Genomic DNA, 27,849 nt, shown 5'->3' on the forward strand with positions numbered 1-27,849 from the left:
AAGACAATGTAACAATAGACAATTAAAAATACAGGTCAATACGAATAGACAAAATACATCAAGTAAAACTAATTAGTTACTAGGGAGGATAGTATTATTGATTTAAAGATAGGAAGTGAGTCAGTAGTAGATATTAGATGATATAGTCTATTATAATCATTGCAAAGTACTCTAAAAGGTTCATGCATTGCGTAATTAGAGATACAGTGATTTAATACTAAAGGAATATAGTTTCTAGTGAATCTATTTGGCACATTAAAATGCAGGCGACCCAGTAACTCGGGACTCTCTACATCACCATGAATAAGATTTCTAATAAACGTAATACCAAGCATAGTTCTACGGTTAGCTAACGATGGTAAGTTAATTAGAAGTAGTCTACTAGAGTAAGATGGTAGTATTAGGCTTGTATCCCAGTTAAGTCTCCGTAAGGCAAATATTAAGAAGTTTTTTTGCACAGACTCAATCCGGTCTATATGCACCCCATATTGGGGACTCCAAACAGGAGCGCAGTACTCAAGAATTGGTCGGACTAATGAAATAAACAAGGTCTTTGTGACATAGGGATCATCGAATTCCTTCGACCACCTTTTGATAAATGCAAGCACGCCCCTGGCTTTATTTACCATAGTAGTAATGTGATCGGAAAATTTAAGTCTAGGATCCATGTAGACTCCAAGGTCGTCAGCATGCGTTATTCTATCTAACGCACAACCACTCAAAGTATACGTTGAGTAGTGGGGGCTGACACGAAAAAAGGTCATTAGTTTACACTTAGAACCATTTAAATTCAATTCATTATCCCTGCACCATGTTTGAAATGCATTTAGATCCGATTGTAAAGCTAAACTTTGTGCGGGGTCATTATATTGCAGGCACAACTTAACGTCATCTGCGTACATAAGAACCCGTGACTTCGTTAAGACTAATGGAAGGTCATTTATAAATAATGTAAACAGGAGCGGACCGAGATGACTTCCTTGTGGTACACCGGAAGTAACTCGGATTAGGGATGACAAAGAGTTTTTCAAAATGACCCTTTGAGTCCTATCATTCAAATAACTTAAAATCCACCTAAGAAGATCACCTGAAAACCCTAAAAGGTCCAATTTACGGACTAAAATCGGGTGACTTACAGAATCAAACGCCTTACTAAAATCAGTGTAGACCACATCAGTCTGACGATTCTTTCTAAAACCTCCTATAACAAATGAAGTAAACTCCAAAAGGTTGGTTGTCGTTGACCTACGTTTTATAAATCCGTGTTGACAAGAGGAAATAAGGGACCTACAACTGTGTTGTAAATGAGGCGTAATAATGTTCTCAAAGAGCTTCGGTATAGCTGATAGCTTTGAAATACCTCTGTAATTACATGCGTTCAATTTACTCCCTTTTTTATGAAGCGGGATAACAAACGATTCCTTCCATCTGTGTGGGAAATCGGATGTTTCTAAAGACAAAGTAAACAGTTTGTGCAATGGTCTACACAAAGTCTCAGCGCAATACCTAAGCACACATCCAGGGACTCCGTCAGGACCCGGAGAGTAGACTGGTTTGACCCTTTGCAATTCTAAAAGAAGTGAGCTTTTACTTATAACAGGACAACAAATAAAGTTTGATTTAGGAATGACATATGGGTAAGACTGATCTGGAGGACTTGATGTTGAATAGGTGGTTTGAAAAAACTGTGCAAAAAGATCGGCTATGGCTTGATCAGTGCTAGCAGCCGAATTTTCAAATTTAAGTGATGATGGGTAACTAGAAGATTTACGCTTTGTGTTAACAAAATTATAAAACTGTTTTGGATCCAGTGTAAACTGGGTCTTGCAACGAGCTAAATAGTTTTTATAACACTGAGCGTTAAGCACGGTGAAATCGGACCGAGCACTTAAGTATCGGGAAAAGGCAGCTTGTGAACCTGAGCTCTAAACTTTTTGTAGAGTCTAGACTTACATTTTTAAGTCGTGCCAGCTCTTTGTTAAGCCACGGAGGTTGGTTTGAAATTTTAGGATAATACGTAGGAACGCATGTATCAAAAACTTCGTTTAATATGTTATAAAAAATATTAACCGCTTCATTTATATTAGTACTTAAGTACAGATTGGACCAATCCGAGCAAGCTATAAGGCTATTAATGAGTGCAAAGTTCGCTTTACGAAAGCAGGGGATGCGTTTAGCTATTTTTTCAGATACTTCATACACTTTTGTACCCGTGTCAATAGTCAGCTCTAGCGTTGGGTGATAAGGGTCTTCTGGTAAAGTAATTGCAGAGGTTCTAGCTATGCAGACACAATCTGGACTGGAAACAAAGCATAGATCCAGTAATCGTCCTAAGAAATTTAATACATGATTTACTTGAGACAATGAAATATCAAGCAAACCGTCAAGAAAATCATGCTGCGTTGAAGGTAACAATATATTTGAGGTTTCGACGGTGGACCATGTCGCCCTAGGTATATTAAAGTCACCTAAAACTATTAACTGATCCCTATCTGATAGTTTACTTGAAATAAACTGGATAGCGGACAGATGATTCGCATATGTCGGGAATTCCGATGATGGCGGAATATATGAACATGTTATGTATATAGAAATACCCGGAAGGGATAGTTTTATACACAGAAATTCAATGTCATTTATTTCGTCGGACGTTATTACTTCAGACGTTAATTCTGAGTCAACTGCAATTAAAACTCCACCTCCACGTCGGGACGGACGATCAAGCCTGTAAGTTGTGTACTTACTTGGAAAAACTTCGGAACTTAGAACTTCCGGTTTTAACCAGGTTTCAGTAAAAACAATAACATGGGAAGACAAGGAAAAACTATCAGTATACAATTTGGTCAACTTACTTTGTAAACCTCTTGTATTCTGATAATAAAGCTGAAGAAAAGAATCTAGTTTTTTGAGATAGATGAGGATGTAGATGTGGATGGCTCTTTAAAGGGATTTCCAACTTCCTTTGAACGAATTTTCTTTTTTTTAGCTTCGTACTCTTTAACAAAAATGCCAACAGGCCAAAAATTGGCTGAGCACATAGTTGCAAAATGAGCACAGGGAACACCGATCTTAAAAGATGATACTTCCCTATCATATGGAAAATTAAATCGTTCAACCTTTAGATCATCAATCTGAACTTTGTTACGGATATAGGCCGTAATGTCCAGCGATGAAAGGTCAGGATTTAGCCGAGAAACAAAAATTTGTTTCCGCTGCGGTACACAGGTGACTGTTTTAGGTACCACGCATGTGACAGGTTTAGGTACTACGGCATTTACGGCTGCACTACCAGTTTCATTCGGTACTCCGGACGTTAAGTCAACATGCGGCGTTGGAATTATTAAAGTATTGCTTATAGCAGATTTTTCGGTCGTCTCATGCGGCAAAATCTCGCGTCCTTTGCATTCGGAAACCGAATCTTTTTTAGCTTTCGATCTCAGTACCATTTGTGCGGCGGCTGAGATCGACTGCTGTGCTGCAGACCCCGGATCGCCAGAGAGAGTTACACTAGCGGCTACCGTGGGTTGTCTATCGACCGCGATCTTTTTACGCTTAGGAGAATCGGGCTCAGATAGCATACGGCTAGTGAGCTGCGACTCAAGCGCCACAAGCAGATCCGTATTTTTACGGCTGTTCCGGATTAATTCCGTAACAGTGCTTTTTGTAAGCCGCCTTATAGAGAGTGCCTGGGTTTCATAAGCAATGCATTCATCACAATAGTAGCGCAAGCCACTTCTCATGTCGATTGCATCGCGTACCAGGCCCGAATAGCCAAGGCATTTTGCATGAAAAATATTCTCACACGAATGGCATGGAATGCTCTGTTGTCCAGCCGAAATTAACGACTTGCATTTCTTTAAATTGCAGACAGCCATTATCGCGATATTCCGGACCACAGTGCCAAGAGAATAAAGCTACGCAAGTAAAAGAGAGAGTTAGAGAGCGGGAGAGAATGAGCGGGAGTAAGTAAGCTGGGGGAGCGTAAGTTTTAGATGTTCCAAAAACAAAGTTATAAGCGGGAGTGCGGGAGAGCAGGTAACTACCGTTTAGACACTTACCGCTCCAAACAGCGTTTGGAAGAAAAGAAGAAGGCAATTAGAAAAAAACTATAACAACAAACACTGCACAGAGATTAGACGTGCAAACTAATTTTGTTAATTTAAACACAAAACAATCACTATGCACTCGCGAAGCGAACGGATGTTGTTAGGGACATAAAAAGTTATATAGACGTATGAAAATATGAATTAAACCCCGATGGTTTATGGACAAAAAGAACAAAAATTCGGAGCGCAAGACAAAAACACGACCGTTCACTGAAAGTTCTCTGTAATCTAAGGAACTCATCCTGGGTGGGGACGCTAACTCACACCACACACAATGGGGAAGTACAAACACCAACGAAAGGGGTGAGTTACTCTACGACTATCTCCTTCAATCAATTCTATTCAACTGCAACAAGGGTAATGACCCAACTTTCATCACTAGAAATAGGAGGGAAGTACTAGACAATACACTAATACCTGATCCCCTACTTAACCAGCTAGAAGCGTGGAAGGTGGGGATCGAACACTCATTCTCAGACCACCGATACATAGAATTTACAATAAGTCTAGACTGTCCTCCCGCCGAGAACATCACTAATCTAAGATTAACCAACTGGGGATACTACAAAAATCTCATCAACAGGAACCTACACGCTCCACCGACACACATACGCAACCGTCAAGAATTAGATAACCTAGTTAACACTTTTACTGATATCTGCGGTGAGGCCTTAAAAAGGGCTTGCCCAAGCAGAACAGTCCAAAGAAAGCACAAACCCCCTTGGTGGAACGCAACCCTGGCGAACCTTAAAAGAGAGTGTTGAACTTACTTCAATAGAGCTAAATACAACAATAGCGAATCCTCCTGGAATTTATACCATACAAAACTAAGCCTATACAAAAAAGAAATTAGAATATCAAAACGAAGAGCTTGGGCTAACTTCTGCAGTAGCATAGAATCTACTGCGTAGGCATCCAGACTCAGAAGAATTCTAGCTAAAGCTCCAGCAACCATTGGCTATCTAAAAACCAATGCTGGCAGCTGGACGGAAAACAGTCAGGAAACCCTTGAACTACTGTTATACACACACTTCCCTAAGAACACCCATGTAGTGGAGGACCTCCACATAGAGGAGAACTTATACGACCAGAGTATTGACAACATTTCAAACCCTGGCCGCATTTAGTGGGCTGTCAACTCTTTTAAGCCCTTCAAATCACCTGGCCCAGATGGGTTCTTCCCGGACCAGCTACAACGGACACTAGATATGTCCCTTCCCTGGCTGACAGCCATCTTCCACGGCTGCCTTGCTCTAAACCATATTCCAACAAGGTGGCTGGACGTTAAGGTAATTTTTATACCGAAAGCCGGCAAGCCCTCCCACACCAACCGAAAGGACTTCCGCCCGATTAGTCTCTCTTCCTTCTTGTTGAAGACCCTGGAAAGGCTAATTGACACCCATATCAGACTAACCATCGACCATAGCCTACTCTCTGACGCACAGCATGCGTACCGTAAGGGTAGATCAACAGATACCGCCATCCACTCTCTAGTGTACAGTATAGAGAGAGGTTTCCGCAATAAGGAATACTCTCTTGCAGCGTTTCTAGACATAGAAGGCGCCTTTAACAACGTCACCCCAACGGCGATTACTGATGCTCTGACTGAACTGGGCATTGAGCGGCCCATAGTGGGACTTATACACACCATGCTTACCAACAGAGTAGTGTACTCCACTATGGAATCGGCCCACTCGACCAGGAACGTCAGCAGAGGTTTTAGTGGTCAACAAACTGCTATCACTTCTAGAAGAGGCGGGCACAAAAGTAGTAGCCTACGCGGATGACGTGGTTATCCTACTGCAGGGCAAATTCCCGCAAACCCTTTGCAATCTAATGGAGACAGCCTTATCCACCCTCTTCCGGTGGCAGGCTGGCTGTGGACTGGGAGTTAACCCAGAAAAGACCGAACTAGTTCTCTTTACAAGGAAGTATAAGGTAACAATTGTAGTTCCCCCAAAACTACACTACCTAGGTGTCATCCTTGACAAAAAGCTCCTCTGGACAGATAACATCATAGATCGCACACGCAAAGCGGCCATAGCCCTCTTCGCTTGTAAAAAAGCCATAGGGAGGAAGTGGGGTTTCTCCCCCATGATAGTTCACTGGCTATATACTGCAATAGTCAGGCCCATTCTCCTCTACGGAAACATCGTTTGGTGGCCCTCTCTAGATAAGAACTGCAACCTCCGGATTTTTCACAAGATCCAAGGAAGCGCAGAGCTCTGCATCAGTGGGGCGCTTCGCACTACCGCCACTGAGGCACTAAACACAATTCTCGATCTCCAACCCCTGGACCTAAAGCTGGGCATCTGCAACAGCGCTGAGGCTCCGTGAAGCAGCGGCATGGACAACAGGCTCCACGGGTCACTCCAATATCCTATGAAAACATTCACCCCTACCACGTAATACAGACTACGTCCCACCCATAGACAACTTCGAAAGAAGATACAAGATCTATATACCCACCCGTAAAGACTGGGACAACCTCCCACATCAATTTGTAAACGCCGTCAACATATACACGGACGGCTCCAAACTTAACTCCCAAACAGGTGGGGGAGTCTTTTCCCCCGAACTAGACATAAAAGTCTCATTCCGCCTACCAGACCACTGTAGTGTTTTCCAAGCGGAAGTGATGGCAATTCAGGAAGCCACTACCCACCTGAACACGTCTGTACATCAAGACATAGATATCTTCATCTTCTCGGATAGTCAAGCAGCCCTCAGGGCCCTCGACTCTTACACAACGAGCTCAAAAACAATCTCTGAATGCCGCGAATCTCTTAACGAGATGGCCACTCATCTGAGAATCAACCTCATCTGGGTGCCTGGACACCGCAATATTGAGGGCAACTGCATAACAGACGAGCTAGCAAGACAGGGGACAACCGCCGATATCCTTCGTGATAAGGACACGGTAGGTATGCCCATGGCTACCTGCAAGCTCCATCTCAGGCAGAGATTGTATACACTTTCTAACAACCGTTGGAACTCAATCTCAACATGCCACAATTCTAGACTCACATGGCCAAACTACAACTCGAAAAGAACAAAAACTCTCCTACAATGTAGCAGGGAGGACATCTCCACTCTCCTAAATTCCCTCACGGGCCACTGTCTTATAGGGACTCATGCGCTAAGGCTGGGTCTAAGTAACCACGACTTCTGCCGCAGCTGCAAACAGATAGGCGAAGAGGAGAGCATCGAACACCTCCTATGCTTCTGTCCAGCGCATAACCTAAAGCGCTTTCAAACCCTAGGTAGCTACACACTTCCGAACCTTGCGGCCATTCAGGACGTAAGCATCCAAAAACTATTATGTTTCTTAAGAAGAACAGAATACTTCGCGAAAGCAGATAACCCATGAGCTAGGGAAACGGATCTTTCAGAGATCATGTGGTATCACAAGGGGCCCATTGTGGCCTAAGTGAGGGGATTAATATCTAGTCTCCAACCACTCCTACCTAACCTAACCTAAAGATCTAGTCAATATCATGACGAACTATTAGCTTTAAGTGTGAATTGAACATATATAATAATCGATAAATTATGTGAACTGATAGATGGTCAAAAATAATTGTAAGTTAGGATTTAAGAGAACCAGGGGAAGGTCACTTTTAGACCGGCTTTTGGTGAGAAGAACACGTTTTTGGAAAGCAAAAAACTAAATAAAATAAAACGAAGCCCATCCTAGTGGCTTCTAAAAAACTAAGAACTTAAGCTGTTTACAAATCAGGTGTGGCGTTTGCTCCAGATCTTCTCGGGATGAAATACTCATATATATTTATCCTGACTAAGGATGAACTAGCGAGCCTGCTAATCGCAATAGATGTACCAGTGGATGGCAAAGAGATCATACAACAACTGCGAGCGATGGCAAAACCCGTACTGTCAACAGCTACCATGGAGTTGGACAATATTACTGAAAAATCGGATGACGAAGTCGATGATGTAGCTGAGAGTGTGCCTGGAGAGGACGGCCGCAATTCCGACGAACTGGCCGAAATTTTGAACCAGCTGACCCTGTACAGAGCCAGGAAGGATCTTGCCGAGTTGAAAGTTCAAGTGGCCGCTTTGGAGAGCGGCACTGTGGACCGCAAACCTACCATTGACATTAAGGACATAGAATCAACCTTGCGAAATTTCTCTGGAGACGATCACGTTGGTGTTCATGCACGGATCCGTGAGGTGGACTTGGCTGTTGATATACACGGTTTGAGCGATCCCCAGCGTTGTGTACTGGGTAGTCGCAAGCTACAGGGGTCAGCCCGTTCATACACGATGTACGAAAAAACCACCACCTGGAAGGAACTGAGCGAGTGTCTACTCAAAGTCTTTAGGTTCCAAATGACGAACCATGAGGTTGCAAAGCAGTTGCAGAGTCGCTCACTCCTTAAAGGCAAATCGCTGCTACAATATTTTATAGCTATGCGTAATATTGCTAGACAAGGGACGTTCGAGGACACGGACGTTATAAAATACATTGTGGATGGCTTGCAGGATCACACCGGCTGCGCAGCACCGTTGTATTACTGTGTTTCTCTCGATGAGCTGCGTGAGAAAATGATGCGTTATCAGACCGTACAGGCCGAGTTTAAACGAAAGCCACAAGCTCCACGCACGGCTGTACCTTTGCGACAGTCATCTTCCGCAAACATTTCGTATGCTCGTAATGCAGACGCCAACAAAGGTGCTTTAATTGCCGCTCAATGGGACATTACAGCAATCAATGCAAGAAACCGAGCCGCCCAGAGGGAGGATGCTTCCATTGCTTTGAGACTGGGCACCAGTACCGGAAGTGCCCGAAGCGTATACGGACAGCTGCGTTGTGTACCAGTGACGAGAAGGAAGAGGAAGACGATTCTGTTGGCGGAAACTCGTTTATTCAACTAGTAAGCATAAAATTACCTAGTAAACAGGGATGCATTGATATTGATAACATTTTTGAGTTATTAGATACCGGAAGCCCCGTGAGTTTTATAAGTAAATAAATCATTCCGCAAGCTGTTAATTATGAAAACCTAGAAGATCGTCGTTTCCGTGGCCTCAGTGGACAAAACATTTTGACAATTGGAAAAGTTAAACTGATACTTGTGTTTAAAGAAAAAGACTATAGAATGGAAGCTTTTGTTATTCCTAGTCTTATATTACCGACGGCATTATTATTAGGCAGAGATGTATTGAAACTATTGTCACTTAAGTTAGTAATACGTAAAACTGTACCAAATTATGAAAATAATTACTCACTAAACAATACTATTGCGGTGGCTTCCGATTTATACTGTGCATCCCTATTTACTAAGATGTCAAACTTAAAAAACATACCTTGCCATAGCTTAATTAAGCAAAAAGATCAATATTTATTTGTAAACACAATTGCATCCCCGGTGAAGCTTGAGATGTTTCATGAATGGATGAATGAATTTGCGAACTTGGTGGTGTCGACTGGTAGCGTTGCGATCGTAGGCGAGGAGTTTGGTTGTGTTCGAATGCAGGAGTGCCGGGATATTATTGCAAGCTATTACATTAATAAGTTTTCAAAAGGTTGTAGCTCGCCAAGATTCAAAATGTGCATTCGTCTTACTGAAACAACCCCATTTCACTGCGCCCCTAGAAGATTGTCATATTATGAAAGGGAGATTGTTTCTGATACAGTTAATAATCTATTGGCCGATAAAATCATTCGCCCAAGTAACTCCCCATATGCTTCGGCTGTGGTACTAGTTAAAAAGAAAGATGGAAATATAAGAATGTGTGTTGATTACCGTGGGTTGAATAAGAAGACAGTTCGTGACAATTTTTCTTTACCGCTTATAGAAGATTGCTTAGAATACCTTGAAGGTAAATCCGTTTTTTCTGTTATAGATCTTAAGAGTGGTTTCCATCACATCACATTGAAGAAGAATCCGTGAAATGTACTTCCTTTGTGACTCCGGACGGGCAGTTTGAGTATTTAAGGATGCCTTTCGGGCTTAAAAATGGACCGGCTGTATTCCAAAGGTTTATATCTCACGTATTAAGCTAGCTTGTTAGAAATCGTCAAATTGTTGTGCATATGAATGATATAATTCTGGCATCTAATTCTGTAGATGAGCTTCAAAAGGTATTAGCTACGTTGCTGAATATTCTTGTTAAGTTTAGTCTCGAAATAAATTTCAAAAATTGTAGCTTCATACAAAAACGTATTGATTACTTAGGTTACGATGTTAGTGCTCAGGGAATTTCGCCTAACGATACTCACTTGGGAGCGATCAAACGATATCCGGAGCCACTCAACAGTAAAGCGTTGCATTCTTGTCTCGGTTTATTCTCATATTTTCGAAAGTTTGTCCTGTGGCAACGGGACGCGTGGCAAAGCCCTTAACCGACATATTAAAAAAGGAGGGCCCTTTCCAATGCCACATTCCGAAAGAAATGCCTTTCTGGAGTTAATAACAGCATTGTCGAACCCGCCAGACCTGTCAATTTTTAACCCCCATTACGAAACGGAATTGCATACTGGTGCGAGCTCTCATGGCTTTGGTGCAGTTCTATTGCAAAAACAGTTAGATAAGAAGCTTCATCCCGTTTTCTTTTACTCAAGAAAAGCTACCGCAGCCGAGTCTCGTTACCACAGTTTCGAACTTGAAACCTTGGCAATTATATACGCTTTACGTCGTTTCTGTATATATTTGGAACACAAGCCTTTCCTAATTGTAACAGATTGCAGTTCCTTGGTTCAAACCTTGAGTAAAAAATCCATCAATCCTCGTATTGCCCGTTGGCCCCTTGAGTTAGAAAGTTTTAATTATTCGATAGCACATAGGCCGGGTTCATGTATGGCTCATGTCGATGCACTAAGTAGGCAAACGGAGTTGTTAGCTGATGACTTGGTTGAAGGAGTTTCCGATCCGTGTGTGACAACGTCTATGATTAAGAATCCGTGTGTACCTAAAATACCTTGTGAACCTGAAAACCCGGTTGAACCTAAAATACCTTGTAAACCTGAAAACCCGGTGGAACCTAAAATACCCTGTGAACCTGAAAACCCGGTTGAACCTAAAATACCTTGTAAACCTGAAAATTCGATTGAATCCGTGAAAGTATTCCCCGAAGTTAGTAAACTTGTTGGAATTGTTGGAGCAGACCCATGCGACATTGATTTGCTTTTGCAAACGGAGCAGATGAGGGATGACGAAGTGCGTACCTTGCGACAGAAATTGGAGAAAGGAGAGATAGAACGGTTTGTTTTAATTGATGGAATAATTTATAGAAAGAATGATAACGGAAGTTTATGTTTGTATGCCCCAACTCAAATGCAAGAACAGTTGATCAGATTAAGTCATGAAAAGTTCGGTCACCTCGGAGTTGATAAATGTGTTGATGACCTAAAAAATAAGTATTGGTTTCCGTTGTTGAGAAGCGAAGTTGAATCCTTTATCCGAGTATTATAGCCGACCGCGACGAATTATTTCGGATCGTGGTACCTGTTTTACATCATTTGAGTTTTCTAGTTTCCTAAGTGAGCGAAATATAGGGCACGTTAAAGTTGCTACCGCAGCCCCTCAGGCGAACGGTCAGGTGGAACGCATAAACCGAGTGTTAACCCCGATGTTAGGTAAACTATCCGAGCCGATTGGTACAAGTTGGTCAACCGAGTTGAATTTGCAATTAATAATTCCGTTCAGAAGAGTACTGGAAAAACTCCTAGAATTATCCGAATATCTTGAGGATAACCCGTGTGATATAACCTCCGAAAGGATAAAAGCTAGTGACAATATTAATCGATCACAAGTTCGTAATGAATCCGTATATGCCCTAAGACACAAAGCACCCATGAAGTATAATAACAATGACTTTGTTGCTATTCGCAATGTTGATGTTAGGCCTGGACATTGTAAGAAATTCGCACCTAAATACCGTGGGCCATATAAAATTAGTCGAGTACTTCCCAACGATCGCTACGAGGTAACCGATATAGAAGATTGTCAGCTCACACAACTGCCTTAAAGAGGAATACTTGAAGCTGCAAGGTTAAAGCCGTGGATGCAAGTGTGTAATGAGACTTTAGGATTGTGCGTGTGATGATCGAGGCCGATCAAATGTCAGGTTGCCCGAATGTAAACATCTAGTCAATATCATGACGAACTATTAGCTTTAAGTGTGACTTGTACATATATAATAATCGATAAATGATGTGAACTGATAGATGGTCACACATAAATGTAAGTTAAGGTTTAAGAGAACCAGGGGACGGTCACTTTTAGACCGGCTTTTGGTGAAAAGAACACGTTTTTGGAGAGCAAAAAACTAAATAAAATAAAACAAAGCCCATCCTAGTGGCTTCTAAAAAACTAAGAATGTAAGCTGTTTACAGTATGAAAGATATTGCCTCGCGGGGAAATGTTGAAGAAGACAGCAGAAAGTGTTTTAAATGCAACAAACTGCCCCCAAGGCGACAAATTAGTCGAAGAGTGTAAGCCAAGCGCGCGTGTTTTAAGTGAGCACAGCAACATGACGAGCAAAGTTGTTTTAATCAAAAACCAAAATTGTATTGCTCTGTTTTACACAGGCAGTAAATATAATATTTTGCGCGAAGATATTTACGATTAGCTAGCTTTGCCGAAGCTGAAGGAGTGCAGTGTATACCTAATGGGATTTGGAAAAAATCGCAATGCCAATAAGATCAAGCCAATTGGACAGTGCAAGCAAGCAGTGTGGATCGACAGCACTGCCTACGATTTGAATTTCTTCATCGTTCCGCTCGATTGTATGGACACTCGTATGATCATCGGCGGGGAATTGTGTTTGCATCCAGAAATATCATTTGGTCCAAGTGGTTTACTTGCTGAAAATTTACACGGTTATTAACAACGATGAACTTGATATAAACGAATCAGTGAATGCGCGAAAGGTGAATGCGCGAAGCAAGAAGTGAGTGAAATAATAATGAATTACAAGCCGCTTAAATCGAAGTCGACAAAAATTGAAATGAATATCCTTCTAAACGACGAATCGCCGATTTTCTCGCGTCCGCGCAGATACGCTTTTGTTGAAACGAACGTTATCGACGAACAGATCGTGCAGTGGTTGGATAAAGGTATAATCGAGGAGTCCGACTCCGAAAAAATCATTTTCCGTTGCCCCTGATTGACGACCAGCTTGACCGCTTGCAAAAAGCGTTGTTATTCAGCACAATCGATTTGCGGAATGGCTTTTTCCATGTGCCAGTCGCCGAATTTAGCAGGAAGTACACCTCATTCGTGACGCAGAGTGGGCAATACCAATTCCTAAAGGTGCCTTTTGGTGCCAAACTCACCAGGTGTGTTTCAGAGACACATAAATGCGATTTAAACGACGAATCGCCGATTTTCTCGCGTCCGCGCAGATACGCTTTTGTTGAAACGAACGTTATCGACGAACAGATCGTGCAGTGGTTGGATAAAGGTATAATCGAGGAGTCCGACTCCGAAAAAATCATTTTCCGTTGCCCCTGATTGACGACCAGCTTGACCGCTTGCAAAAAGCGTTGTTATTCAGCACAATGGATTTGCGGAATGGCTTTTTCCATGTGCCAGTCGCCGAATTTAGCAGGAAGTACACCTCATTCGTGACGCAGAGTGGGCAATACCAATTCCTAAAGGTGCCTTTTGGTCCCAAACTCACCAGGTGTGTTTCAGAGACACATAAATGCGATTTTCCGAACTCTGTCCCGTAGAGGAATCGCTCTACCTTATGTAGACGACATAATTATCCCAGCGAAGGACGAAAAGGAGGCGGTGTCGAGTCTCAACGAAGTTATATCAACTTGCAGCGAATATGGTCTCGAGCTTAACCTAAAGAAATGCCATTTTCTGCAGACCCGTATCCAGTTCTTAGGTCACATTATCGAAAACAAAACCATTTCTCCGACTCCTCAGAAGATCGACTCAGTTTCGAAATTTAAGACGCCACAGAACCTAAAGCAGCTACAAAGTTTTCTAGGACTCACAGGATACTTTAGAAAGTTTATCCAGAATTATGCTCTGTTTTCGAAACCCCTGACTGACCTTACCAAAAATAAAGCTGAATTTGTTATTGGCCCTGATGAAGAGAACGCTATTGAATCCCTAAAGAAATACAGGACTTCCAAACCTGCGTTAGCTATTTACAACCCGAAGTACGAAACCTAGGTACACACTGACGCCTCCATAGACGGGTTTGGCGCAGTGCTTTTGCAGAAATCAGCTGACGGCGGCCAATTTCACCCAGTCTACTTTATGAATAGGGAAACCACGGATGCGCAGCGTAAATATTCCAGCTACGAGTTAGAGGTGCTAGCGATCATCGAAGCTATAACCAAGTTCAGAGTTTATCTCTTTGGCATCCCATTCAAGATTGTCACCGATTGCAATGCATTTACCAAGACGCTGGACAAGCAAAATCTGTGCACTAGAGTGGCACGTTGGGTATTATTGCTTCAAGAGTACGACTACAAAGTCGAACACCGTTCAGGTACACGTATAAAGCACATTGATGCTCTCTCCAGATACCAAATAATGACGTTGACGACTCCGTAGCCCTTGGTTTTAAACAAGCTCAAGAAAAGGACGAACACTTGAAGGCTATCTGCAAAATAATCGAAGTCTCTGACTCACCCTACGACGACTATTTTCTTAAGTCCGGAATCTTATACAAGATAGTCAAGGACGCAGAACTTCATGTTGTCCCCAGCGACATGGAAAGACAGATCATAGCCAGAGCACACGACCGAGGACATTTCGCCGTCAAAAAGACAAAGTAGATGATTTACAATGAATATTTCATCCAAAACATTGACGAAAAAATCAATAAATTCATCGACTGCTGTATTCCGTGCATTTTAAGCAACCGCAAGCATGGCAAGCATGCATTGCACACCTACCACATCGACTTCTTAGGTGCACTAAATTCTACAAGCAAGAATTACAAACACACTCGCCGTCATCGATTCTTTTACGAAGTTCTGATGGTTTTATCCTACAAAGTCAATGACCGCAACCGAAGTCATTACAAAGCTACGAGGACAAAGTAATGTGTTTGGTAACCCAGCTTGTATCATTTCGGATCGAGGTTCAGCTTTCTTAGCCCAAGATTTTCTCCAGTATTGCGACGATGAAAATATAAAGGTAGTCTACGATAGGCCTACCACGGGTTAACGGAGCGACTCAATGGCATATTTATCCCAGTTTTGTCAAAACTCAGTGTAAATGATCCTACAAAATGGTACAGACACGTTGATCGAGTTTAAAAAGCCATCAACTCAACTTTCTCGAGAAGCATCAACGCCACACCTTTTGAGCTTCTAATCGGTGTCAAAATGAGAAACAAAGATGACCAACAGCTCCGTGAGCTAATCAACAACGAAACCATAGCGCTGTTTCAGGACTCTCGAAATGATCTAAGGCTGAAAGCAAAATCACAAATTTTAAAGCTTCAACCGGACAACAAAAAGACGTACAATCTGCGACGCAAACCAGAAAGGCTTTACAACGTTGGCGACATGGTAGCCATAAAGCGCACACCATTTGGCGGAGGTCTCAAACGCCTACGATGTCCAGAAAGTCGGCCACTCAGACGGTCCAAAAATTTCTTCAACCTGTGCTGAATATCTCAAGCCATGGCCTGCCCACGATGACAACGACGAAACATTCGAGGCGAATGTTTGATCAGAATGGCCGAATGTGGGAGTGATATTACGAGAATCACCCTAACAATCCTGATCTAGACAACGAGAACGACGAGCAGTAACACACACCCAAAAGAAGTAAAGGACGAGAACAACGACGATAAGACGAGAACGACGAGTAGAGGCAGTATTTGACGAGATCTGATCCAAAGAAGACGTGCTTGTGTGAAAAGCAAAACGACGCGACGACGGTTTTAATTATACTCACATTGTGACAATATTTAATCATTTAAATAAACACTTAAACTTATGTACTTTAAAAATAATAAAAACCCCACACGTATTGGTCGTTTATCGCTATATATAAAGTCCAATCTAGACAAGATTGCTCGAAAGTTTAAAACGGTGCCATGATTAGTAAGAGCATCATGGGCAGCTCCCATAATTTTATTTCGTAAAATTGTTAAGGCGATAAAATATTGTTCACTTTGAATTTTATAGAGACTCATTACAGTTTCTGCGGCTTCCCTCCAACCTACATATTGTGTTGGTTCCCCCGTGAATTTTGGTAAAGATTTTACCACTTCAAGTGTTGTATCGCATTTTATAGTTGGGTCGATTGTTTGTGTTTTATAATCTTCCACAGTGTTTGCATTTGTGGCTAATTTTCCTTTTAAACCTTCTATTTTCCTGCTCACTTTATTTAATTGAACATTTATCAATCTATTTATTAATTCCACTGTTAAGCCGCCTGCTGTGGCTATACTACCTGCAGAAAAATTTAGTCCTGAACCTCTGGTTGCCATTGTTAAATTTATTTCACCAAAAGTATTTATTAAGTCTTCCAGATTGTTTATCGATATTTTTTATTAAATCGCGAATCTATCTTACTTTTTATCAATGTTTAAATCTTATATTATTTTTCTTAAATTTCCTGATCTTAAATTATAATCCTTCATTTTTTATTATTGAAAATTAATTTCTCACGAGACTGTCCCTATGGGGTCTTCCTTTTGTGAGGTTGTGGGTTGATCTTCCTTCCTGGATTCAGTAAAGATTAATGGCGATAGAATGCCCTTCCTTCTTTGATTTTTCTTGTTTCAGCGTGTTGTGATTTTGTTGTTGTTGTTATCTGAGCTTGTTTGTTTAAATGTTTTAGTTTAGTTCGGTTCTGTTTTAAATAATTTTTTGCTTTATTTTGTGTTCTTGTATTTTTTTTAGGTTTCAGATTTTGGTCCACCTTTTTTTTAAATTCACCTTTAAATGGATTATTTTATTTATTAAGTTCCATTAAATTGTTGTTAACGATCACTGTCACTTTGTTGTGTTGTTTTGTGGATTTTTAAATTTCACCAATGAAATGTTGAGTTGTTGGCAGCGCGAGCTCCGTTTAAGTTTAACTTATTTTTCATTAAACAATTTTTGGAAATTTTTTTTAACGCGTCCACACGTTGGGCGCCAATTAAATTCGTCGTTTGTAGATGATTTAAAATAATTAATTTTTTATTTTAAAACTCGGGTGTTAAACCTTTATTCTTAAAACACAATTAATACAAGATACTTTTAAAACTTGTGAACCGATCGCGGTCTCGGACAAAATAGGACTGATTTCATAATTCTAAAAATTTATCCAATCAAACTCGGCCAGAAGCTTTTCCGTCTTAAGCTTCCAGAACTTTAATATTTGTTTAGAATGAAAGCTTATGCTGAGACTGTCGCATCTCGTTGTGAAATAAAATCGGGCTGAAACTTTCCCAAAAGTCTTGTTTCTTTTGCAGGTAGTATATAAGCCGGAACCAGCCGGATCGGACCACTATATCTAAAAGCTCCCATATAAATAATCGGAAAAACAATTTTTTTTAATTATATCTTTGGTGTTTTTTAACATATAACCTCCTAAGCTTGAAAATAATATTTTTATATTAGTTTTGAACTTCGAATTTAATTTTATCAAAATCGGACGACTATATCATATAGCTGCCATAAGAACGATCGGAAAACTGGTGCGAAAATAATATGAAACAAATTATAGCTTCGGTGTTTTATGACATATTATCTTATACTATTGGGAATATCAGAAAACTGTATCAATCGGTAACATATAATTTTTATACCCTTGCAGAGGATATAATGATTTCAGTCAGAAGTTTGCAACGCAGTGAAGGAGACGTTTCCGACCGCATAAAGTATATATATTCTTGATCAGCATGACTAGACGAGTCGATCTAGCCATGTCCGTCTGTCCGTCTGTCCGTCCGTTTCTACGCAAGGTAGTCTCTCAATTTTAAAGCTATCGGGCTGAAACTTTCCCAAAAGTCTTTTTTCTTTTGAAGGTAGTATATAAGTCGGAACCAGCCGGATCGGACCACTATATCTTATGGCTCCCATAGGAATAATCGGAAAGAAATTTTTTTTTTTATTATATCTTTGGTGTTTTTTAACATATTACCTCATAAGCTTGGAAATAATATTTTTTAATTGGTTTTGAATTTATCAAAATCGGACGACTATATCATATAGCTGCCATAGGAACGATCGGAAAATTGGTGCGAAAATAATATGAAACAAATTATAGTTTCGGTGTTTTTTGACATATTATCTTATACTATTGGGAATATCATTTTTTGTTTTTTTAAATTTTATAATTATAACTGCAAGGGTGTATAAACTTCAGCTTGCCGAAGTTAACGTCCTTTCTTGTTTTAAATTCAAAATACATTTTTTGCAGGTTAAATTTTATCTTTTTATGATAAGCTTGACCTTTTCTAAATTGTGTCATTACCAAAAATCTAATAATATATTCTTATTCACAGATTCCATGGACTAAATTTACACTATATAGCTTACATCTGTCGTCTCAAATAATTCATGGGCCGTCATTAAAGGACAAACGAAAGAAATTCTCACTACTGGACTCGCAGGAAAGTCTTGTCCTCAGAATCAATTCCATTGCGGACTATGAGTAAAGGCTTCAGCGGCTAATTATTAAGTATTATATAAGCTCAAAAACGGTGCAGCCTTTTTTGATAGTTGTTTTTCGTATACTTTATTAAGTCATTACATAAGTTTGACTCCTTTATAGAGTCGTTAGGTGTATGCTTTAAGATTTTTAATTCATTGAACATAAAATACCCCGTAGCGTCAGAACTTGCTTGTTTATTCATACAGCTGTACATATCATAGAGTAAAAGTAAAATTTATATATGAGTAAACGTTATATTACTAAACTGGAAATGTATTCCTGTTTCAAGTGCTGTCAGAGCTGTCGCATACGGATGAATTAATACAACACTTAAAAATAAGTCACGTTTCAAACAAACTTGTACCTAAAATTAAAAGAGGCAAAGCAGAACTTATGCCTCACAAAGTGAAAATACAACTTATGCCTATAAAGTTCCAAATAACAAAATGTTTCGAGATTTCAGGCGCTTTGAACCTTACTGTAAAAAATCAAAAAGATGAAAAAGAAAACTATTTGCAACTTTGTTAATACCTGTACATTTTGCTGAAAAGCTTTCACATTATGATATAAATGATATTATTATTCCGTTAAATTTCTATGCCGATGAATTTCAAATTAATAATGCCATAGGTGCTCATGTTTTATCTATATGTGGCTGCCCATATTTTTTCCAACTTTGCTTCAATACTACAACTATACAATCTACGTTAGATTTTATTTTTCCCTTTGCAAATATACCAAGTCAAGTATTTAAGGAAATAGATAATGATGTTGTATTGTATCAAATATACCAGGTTTTAGAAGAACTAGAAAATGAAATTAGGGTAAAGAGTCATTTACTATGTACATTGTAGTAGGTCTAATTTTAGGTGACAATTTAGGACTCAACTCGATATTAGGTTTTATAAAATCATTTTGAGCAAAACGATTTTGCAGATCATGCAGGCGAAGCAACATAGAAATGAAACGAGACGCTTGTGAACGTCCAAATTTCTTAAGAAACAGGGCTTCGTATGAAAAAGACATCAAAGCACAAGACTTTCTTAAAACTGGAATTAAGAGCGACTGTTTGTTTAACGAACTTAAAACTTTTCATGTAACAGAAAATTTTTATTTTGATCTTATGCACGATGTCCTAAAAGGCGTATGTGTTTATAGCGTATGCCAAACTCTCACAGCATTTTCAATAAAAACGCATTGCATACATATTTGGGGCTTTTTTAAATATAAATCACGCTTGCTTTAAATTACAGATCGGATTAAATTGAATATGCACAATAGTAGTATTTAAACCATGGTTTAGCCTGCAGGCTATATTTGAATCATACATAAAGTACAGTTCTTTTAACGGGGATTATATTTAATATAAATAAAATTTGTATTTATATTTAAGTTCATCCCAGTCTGTTTTAAATATGAGCATTATTTAATCCAAGTAATAATATGCTGGGTTTTCAGGCGGCCTATAATTATTTTAACTATAAAAACCATACAAATGAAATATTCTATTTACTGCAACTAAATATAAAAATATTTAAAAGAAATATAAAAATATAATACTTTTTACTATGCACATATTTAATTTAAATAATTTGTACTATTTTAACATGTTTGATCGAAACTAAAAAATTGTTGAATTTACTATGGGATTATTAAAAAACAAGGAAGAACGCTATAGTCGAGTACCTCGACTATCAGATACCCGTTACTCAAAGGGAAATGGAGATATGCAAGCAGCAAAGCGAAATTAAAATGCGCCACCTACCGGCGGTAGACAGATTTAAGCGTTATGGGCGTTAGAGTGGGCGTGGCAAAATTATTTTGAATCAATCGATAGGTATTGACGACACCAATACATTTCAGTTAAAATTTTTTGTCTAGCATGCAAATTGTGGGCGTCACAGGTTTTCGCGGTTTGTGGGCGTTTAAGTGGGCGTGGCAAACTTTTTTTTAGGTCAATCGATAGGTATTGATGAGAACAATACATTTCAGTTAAAATTTTCTATCTAGCATCAAAACTGTAGGAGTTACAGTTTTAGGCGGTTTGTGGGCGTTAGAGTGGGCGTGGCAGTCTACTGAAACAAACTTGCGCTGCGTAAGAAGCTCAGGAATCTGTACGCCAAATCTCAATAGCCTAGCTCTCATAGTTTCCGAGATCTCAGCGTTCATCCGGACAGACAGACGGACAGACGGTCAGACGGACAGACGGACAGACGGACATGGCTAGATCGACTCGGCTAGTGATCCTGATCAAGAATATATATACTTTATGGGGTCGGAAACGCTTCCTTATGCCTGTTACATACTTTCCGACGAATCTAGTATACCCTTTTACTCTACGAGTAACGGGTATAAAAATTATTCAAAAATGGGAAAAATAGTTGAAACGTTAGGGAAATAGTGACATTTACGATGTTTTTTCTACCAGTGTACAAGCCAATTTCTCTGCTACACCCAAAAAAAAAATCGCCCTTAATTCAAGAAATTCGCCTTTAGATCATGAAAATCGCCTATGATTTTTATCCAACGGCGACTCACCTTTATTTTAAATTAATAATTTTCTTGAATTTATGGTTTGCCATTTCTGGAAAAAATGACAAATTTTTCTTAAATGTATGGTAAAAAACCTTAAAATTAAGGAAAATTTTCTTAAAATAAGAAAAAAATATTTATTATGTAAGATTACCTTTTCTGCGGACTTGGCGTGGAGTGTTCTCCATTTGTTACCATCCAGCTGAAGTAGATTGGCCGACAGGGGCTCTCCGTCGGAATTACTGTAGAGACCGCGTGAAGTGAAGTGTCCCGAATCGGTGAAGATTATTTGGTGGACTAGCTTCAGGTCGAGCACCAGGATGAAGGGCTTGAGGCAGGCGTAGAAGCCCACAAAGGGTGCTCTGCCCTTGTAGCTGGCGTAGATGTCCAGCAAGGCGTCCTGGGCATGCCGTTTGCCGCCCACCACGCCCTTGATGTTGCCCCACAGGAACTTTGGCTTCTCGTGCAGGATCCCCCGTCGCTTCCAGTAGCCCAGGCTGATCTTGACCAGGGCGTAGAACACGGACAGTGCACCCAGGGCGGTGTGCAGGACTCGGTGCATCAGCTCCATGCTGACACAGCTGTCTTTTTCGGCCTCCTAATGATTTATTCAAACGGTTTGCTGTGTTAAAAGCTGGCAGTAGCTGCTCGTAGAAGTTTTGGGGCTGCTCAGAGCCGCAAGCTTATCAGCGCCATTATCGATCGGTTGGATTTAATAATTGATAGTGTCCAATGAGCAGCGGCCGCTTGCGCAGCCGTAATTCGTTTTGTGAAAGTGAAATCGCAGCAGAGAAATTGGAATGTTTTTTTTTGGCCCAGGCTAGAGATGGTACTGTTTATTGACCGTACGACCATATGGTAAGAACTCCTGATGCACCACGCCATGGTAATCGAAGAATACAGTGATCAAAACTTTGACATTTGATCGAACTTGGCGTGCTTTTTTCGGTCTTGGCTCATCTGGGCTCTTCCATTGTGACGATTGGGCTTTGGTTTCGATATCATAACCATATACCCATGATTCGTCACCAGTTATGACCCTTTTGGGTAAATCTGGGTCGTCGTTGACGTCATCCAACAGCTCTTGAGCGATGCTCATGCGACGGTTCTTTTGGTCAAAATTCAGCAATTTTGGAACAAACTTCGCTGACCAGTGGCGGATCTAGGGGGGGGCGAAAGGGGCAAGCGCCCCGGGCGCCAAATCTAAGAGGCGCTAAATCGAGTCCGACTAGCAATATAAGGAATGTGCCGAAAAGAAACTGCACACTTTCTTTCTACTATAACTTTCATGTTTTTTATTCGATTTCAATTTTTCTTTTTGTTTTTTTTAAAGCAAAACTTAAACGTTCAATTTTTATAAACAGAATTTAAAAAAAATTGACATCTTATTTTTAGCGAATTTTTTGTTTAACTCCTCTCATCAGGTTCTGCACACCCTCCTTGGTGACCTTGCCGGCTGCACGCATCCAGTTTTTTTCATGTCTATGTTGTTTTGGGAGAGACTACCATTTTTTAATAAATTTCGCTTAACGATGGCCCAATATCTCTCAATGGGACGCAGCTCTGGGCAATTTGGTGGGTTCTCCTCTTTTGAAACAAACTTGATGTTTTCCGCCTCAAGGAGCGCCAATGTTGACCGGGCATAGTGCGGACTTTCTCCCCAAATTTGTCCACTTCTATTTTGGTGACCGAGTCGTCAACTGTTTCACCTTTGGCTTTTGTGTAAAATTGGGGGCCTGGTAAAGTTTTGGAGTCCAATTTTACATATGTTTCATCGTCCATTACAACGCATTCCACTGCATCAGTGAGCAAGCGATCATAAAGTCTGCGCACTCTCGTTTTGCCGACGTTTTGTTGAGCTTGAGAGTGCTGAATGAGCGCTTCGGATTTTTCTTCAACTTCAAAGAATATCTTGATGACGATAAAGAAGTTTTGAATGGAAAACTATTGGAAGTTAACGATAAATGCAAATCATTAGCTGAAATTTATTCTAATGATTTAAATGGTACGGAATTGTTTCACGATATCAAAGATGTCATTTTTCTTCTGAAAAGGGCCAATAAGAAGGGAGAAAGTCTTGATCTCACTCCAAAAGGAATACTATTGTATATTTCATCGTTGGGGTTAGAGGCGTACAAAACACTTGTGACGGCATTGAAAATTTTGTTGACTCTACCATTGTCCGTGGCTTCGTGTGAGCGATCATTCAGTAAACTGAAATTGATAAAATCTTATCTCCGCACAACCATGAACCAAGACAGGCTGTCAAATTTAGCTATACTATCTATCGAAAATGAAGTAGCAGCATCACTCGACTACAATGATATTATTGCTGAATTTGCGGCAATCAAGGCCAGAAAAGTTATATTCTAAAAGTAATATTTTTTTGTCTTGCAAAAACCCAAAAAATAATGTTCTTTCCGTTGTAACTGACAAAAGAATCGATATGAAATACAATTCTTCAAACATATAAGCTTTTAATAATTAATAACCTATTTACACTTTAAATACTCCTAATGTTATTCGTACAGCAAATAGGGAGGGGGCGGAATTTTTCGCTTTGCCCCGGGCGCCAGCAACCCTAGATCCGCCACTGTCGCTGACACACGACTCATGCCCAAAACGTTTGAAAAAATTTCATGGCACGAGCCAAGCGAACAATTTTCTTCACTGCTTGAACGTTTTCATCAGTTGTTGACGTGCTTGGGCGTCCAGAGCGAGGCTCGTCATTGGCATCTTCCCGGCCATCTTGGAAGAGTTTGTACCACTTGTAAACAATTTTTTTACTCAGAACAGTTTCACCGTATGCCACTGTCAACATTTCAAGTGTTTCGGAGCACTTAATTTTATTTATTACACAAAATTTGATGCAAATCCTTTGATCCATATTTTTTGATAGCAAAAAATCGCTGAGCACGCAAAACAACTTGTTACCTTTACGCCTCTCACAACTAAACAAAAAAGGGGATTCAATTGAAACTTGGTACAGATGTTAGGGAAGAGTGTACCAACATAACAAAACAAAAAAATCGATAATCGAAAATCGAAAATATGTTGCCCGCGAAATTTGAAAAGTCACCTTACTTTTTGAACACACCTCGTATACTTTATGGGTAGGAAACGCTTCTTACTGTCTGTTACATACTTTCTGACGAATCTAGCATACCCTTTTACTCTACGAGTAACGAGTATAATAATCCCGATATTGAACCATGGCCACGGTCTTCGGAATTTGACGTCAAAATTAAAAATCCGAAATTTTCCATAATAAAAACCAGTACGAAACATCTCCAAATCAATTTCGGTACGTCTGCGGATTTTTCACATTTTTTCAAAGTCGTCCAGTTCTAAGGGAATTCATGGAAAATGGTTCAAGATAGGGACTATTTTTTAGCAATGCCGTCAACAAACATCGGTTTTTGTATTGTTAGCTATATCGTGGAACCTGTAAGTGACGGCACAAAAGATTGTATGAGACCTTTACTTAGAAGGACACAATTATCATAGAAAAGTATAAATGGTTTCTCGAAGTTTCAAAAAGTTCATTTTTGTGTTCCTGTGTAATAGAACAGTTGTACCGTTTGAAAACGCTTGCTGTTTTATTTTACCCGTTACTCGTCGAGTGATAGAGTATACTAGATTCGTCGGAAATTATGTAACAGTTAGAAGGAAGCGTTTCGGGCCCTATAAAGGTTATATACTCTTACTAGCCGAGACAATCTAGCCATGTTTGTCTGTCCGTATGACCGCCGTGATTTCGGAAACAATAAATGCTAGCAAGCAAAAAAAATAATAACAGTTTTAATAGACATGTATTGACCCAAAAAAATCATATCTACGCCCACTCAAACACCGCCCTATTAAAAAGTTAGGAAAAGCAATGCCGTCGGAGCCAGGCACCCTGCAAGCATTTTCTATCGCGGAAGGCACTATTAAGTGACTTCGAGAAGATGAAAACGATCGTCCGCGATGTCGCATTCGGATCGCGGAAGTGACTCCCGTCGGGAAGAAATGTGCCACTTCGGCGACACTTCTCGAAGTCACTTCTGCGTTACTTCTGGAAGTGTCGCCGAAGTCACTTCTGGAAGTGTCGCCGAAGTGACTCCGAGAAGTGCCGCCGAAGTGGCACATTTCTTCCCGACGGGAGACACTTCCGCAATCCGAATGCGATATCGCCGAAATAACTTCTGGAAGTGTCGCCGAAGTCACTCATAGAAGTGCCGCCGAAGTGGCACATTTCTTCCCGACGGGAGTCACTTCCGCGATCCGATTGCGATATCGCCGACGTAACTTCTAAAAGTGTCGCCGTAGTCACTTCTGGAAGTTACTCCGAGGTGACTTTACATTTGCTTGTAGAAGACATCTAGAAGAGTCTTTCCCAATAGGAAAAACTTGAATAAAAACATATTTTCTTATTCTTTCAATATTTTGCATTTATTATTTGTATGAGGGCTTTGTCCGCTTGTATACAGGGTCCCTGGCATGAAGGAAATTTGGCTGAACAATGTTATTTAGGTCCAGCTCCGTCGACATAAGAAATTTATTAATAACCGTTTCTAAAGGAAACAGAAACAAAAATTATTTTTTGTTCAGTCAAAGTAAAAATAAACTAGAAGACATTACCTTTTACAAGAGAATCGTTGAGAATCGTTGGATCCGCAGTTACACGCCAAGTAATGTCCACAGCTAGCTTGTCCGTAAATAGCTTTAAATAATCGTACAGCTCACGATAAGCACTTAATTTCGCACCCTTTGTTGAGGGGGATATTTAAATATATTAAGCAATTAATAACATTTAGAAAAAAACAAAGCAATATTTTTAAAACGCACAAAATTGATCAAAACCGCACTGTACACAGACAAATCGCGCAACGAAATGACGCTCGGTCGAAAAATAATAGCGTGGGTCAAAAGGAAGATCAAAAAATTTTCAGAAAAAAGGGGTAACAGAAAATTACCGCGACCTTTTTTATGGCTTGTTTTTTTCCAATAATTTTGTTTTTGTAAAATGTGTTCTATCGCCGTTTTATCGCGCAGAAGTGTCTCAGAAGTTACTTCTTCGCGATCCCGACCCTTTTTGTTTTTGTAAAATGTGTACTATCGCCTTTCTATCGTTCAGAAGTGACTTAGAAGTGACTTCTACGCGTTATATGTATATTTTGTCTTTGTAAAATGTGTTCTATCGCCGTTTTATCGCGCAGAAGTGTCTCAGAAGTTACTTCTTCGCGATCCCGACCCTTTTTGTTTTTGTAAAATGTGTACTATCTGTCTATCGTTCAGAAGTGACTTAGAAGTGACTTCTACGCGACACGTGTATATTTTGTTTTTGTAAAATGTGTACTATCGTCTTTCTATCGCGCAGAAGTTACTAAGAAGTGACTCCTGGACGACAGGCGATAGAAATATCGCCCTTTTGCTTGCAGGGCAATAACGCATATATTTGTGCATGTGTGTGTGTAAGTACTTGCAAGCCGAATTGCTCGGCAGTTATAACTCTTTCAAACGAAGCAAAATTTTTTTAAATACGCTTTAAGATTGTTTATGTTTGGCAACATTACATTAATATAAGTCTTTTAAGTCTTTTTTATGTATTGCTCTCTCTTTCCTGGCGCTGTGAGAACCAAAAGGAGGCACAGAAATTTGAGAGGGAAAAGCGCTGACAGTGCTAAGAGAGAAAAGAGTGCACGACTAACTTATTCTAGTAAACAATTCATAATTTAAACTATTTGCGTCTTTTGATTCTCGTTCTCTCTTTTTTATAAACTAAATACCTATTTAATTTATCTAATTCCGATAAGGTTAATGTAAAACTTAAATTGCTAAAAAACAATGGTTAATACAAACTCACTGAAGGGAGGAGCTGACGAAGTTACCAGAGCTGGAGACAACGAACTCATCCACCGTGATGCAACGAATAATAATATCTGGGAGAATACTACACCATGGCCACGTCTGTTCATAGCTTTTAATCTTCATCAATCCTCGCAAAATCTTTATCAGTTGTTAAAAAATTTTGAATTACTTATTGCATTTCAGTTATTTCTGCGGGTGTATTGGTTCGAAAGAATTGCAGCTTCGTTAATCGTTTGGCTTTTGGGACTGATTCAGGAACAGTACCACAACAAGACCTATTTAAGAGTTAAAATGATTATATGCATTTTGATTGAGAATCGCATCCTTTAGATGATCCTCTCCTACTTGTATAATTTTGGGCAGTAACTCTAACCCTTTTAACTATATGGGGTTGCCATATTTTGTTTGCAAAATAAAAATCCTTATTTGTTCTTTAAAATCAATTTTATTACCTTCAAAGTTCTCCCCTCCCGATAAAAAACCACGTTTTTTCCTATCCTCGAAACTTGCCAAATAGTCCTGTTCCGGTATAGGCATCAGTGGCTTTATCGATTTAGCTTTTATCTCTTTAATCGATTCGCAACGCGTTCCCCGCAAAATCAGGCGAACAAGTGGGTTACGGAACGATATGCGACGAATTTTTGACAAAATGGTCACAACGAACGAGTGCAGTGTGAAGTCAAATTGTGGGTAGCTACGGCGTCCTTGTGACCAAACCTGACAGGATACTTCTGAAGCATCAATCCGCTCAAGATCTGCGTTAACCA

At 40.0% G+C, this 27,849-nt stretch overlaps 1 protein-coding gene across 1 annotated transcript in view; it reads right to left on the minus strand.

Annotated features, from left to right (window-relative positions):
• The window catches only part of LOC139354644 (probable cytochrome P450 6u1), a 120,000-nt gene extending 97,914 nt beyond the window's left edge, over positions 1–22,086 (minus strand). The window contains exon 1 of the mRNA XM_070998894.1: positions 21,384–22,086. Coding sequence (XP_070854995.1) covers positions 21,384–21,800 — 417 coding nt within the window. The 5' untranslated portion in view covers positions 21,801–22,086. The remainder of the gene's footprint in view (positions 1–21,383) is intronic.
• Between the last annotated feature and the right edge of the window lie 5,763 nt (positions 22,087–27,849).

This window comes from Drosophila suzukii, unplaced genomic scaffold (assembly GCF_043229965.1).
Source record: "Drosophila suzukii unplaced genomic scaffold, CBGP_Dsuzu_IsoJpt1.0 scf_12, whole genome shotgun sequence".
Classification (NCBI taxonomy): domain Eukaryota; kingdom Metazoa; phylum Arthropoda; class Insecta; order Diptera; family Drosophilidae; genus Drosophila; species Drosophila suzukii.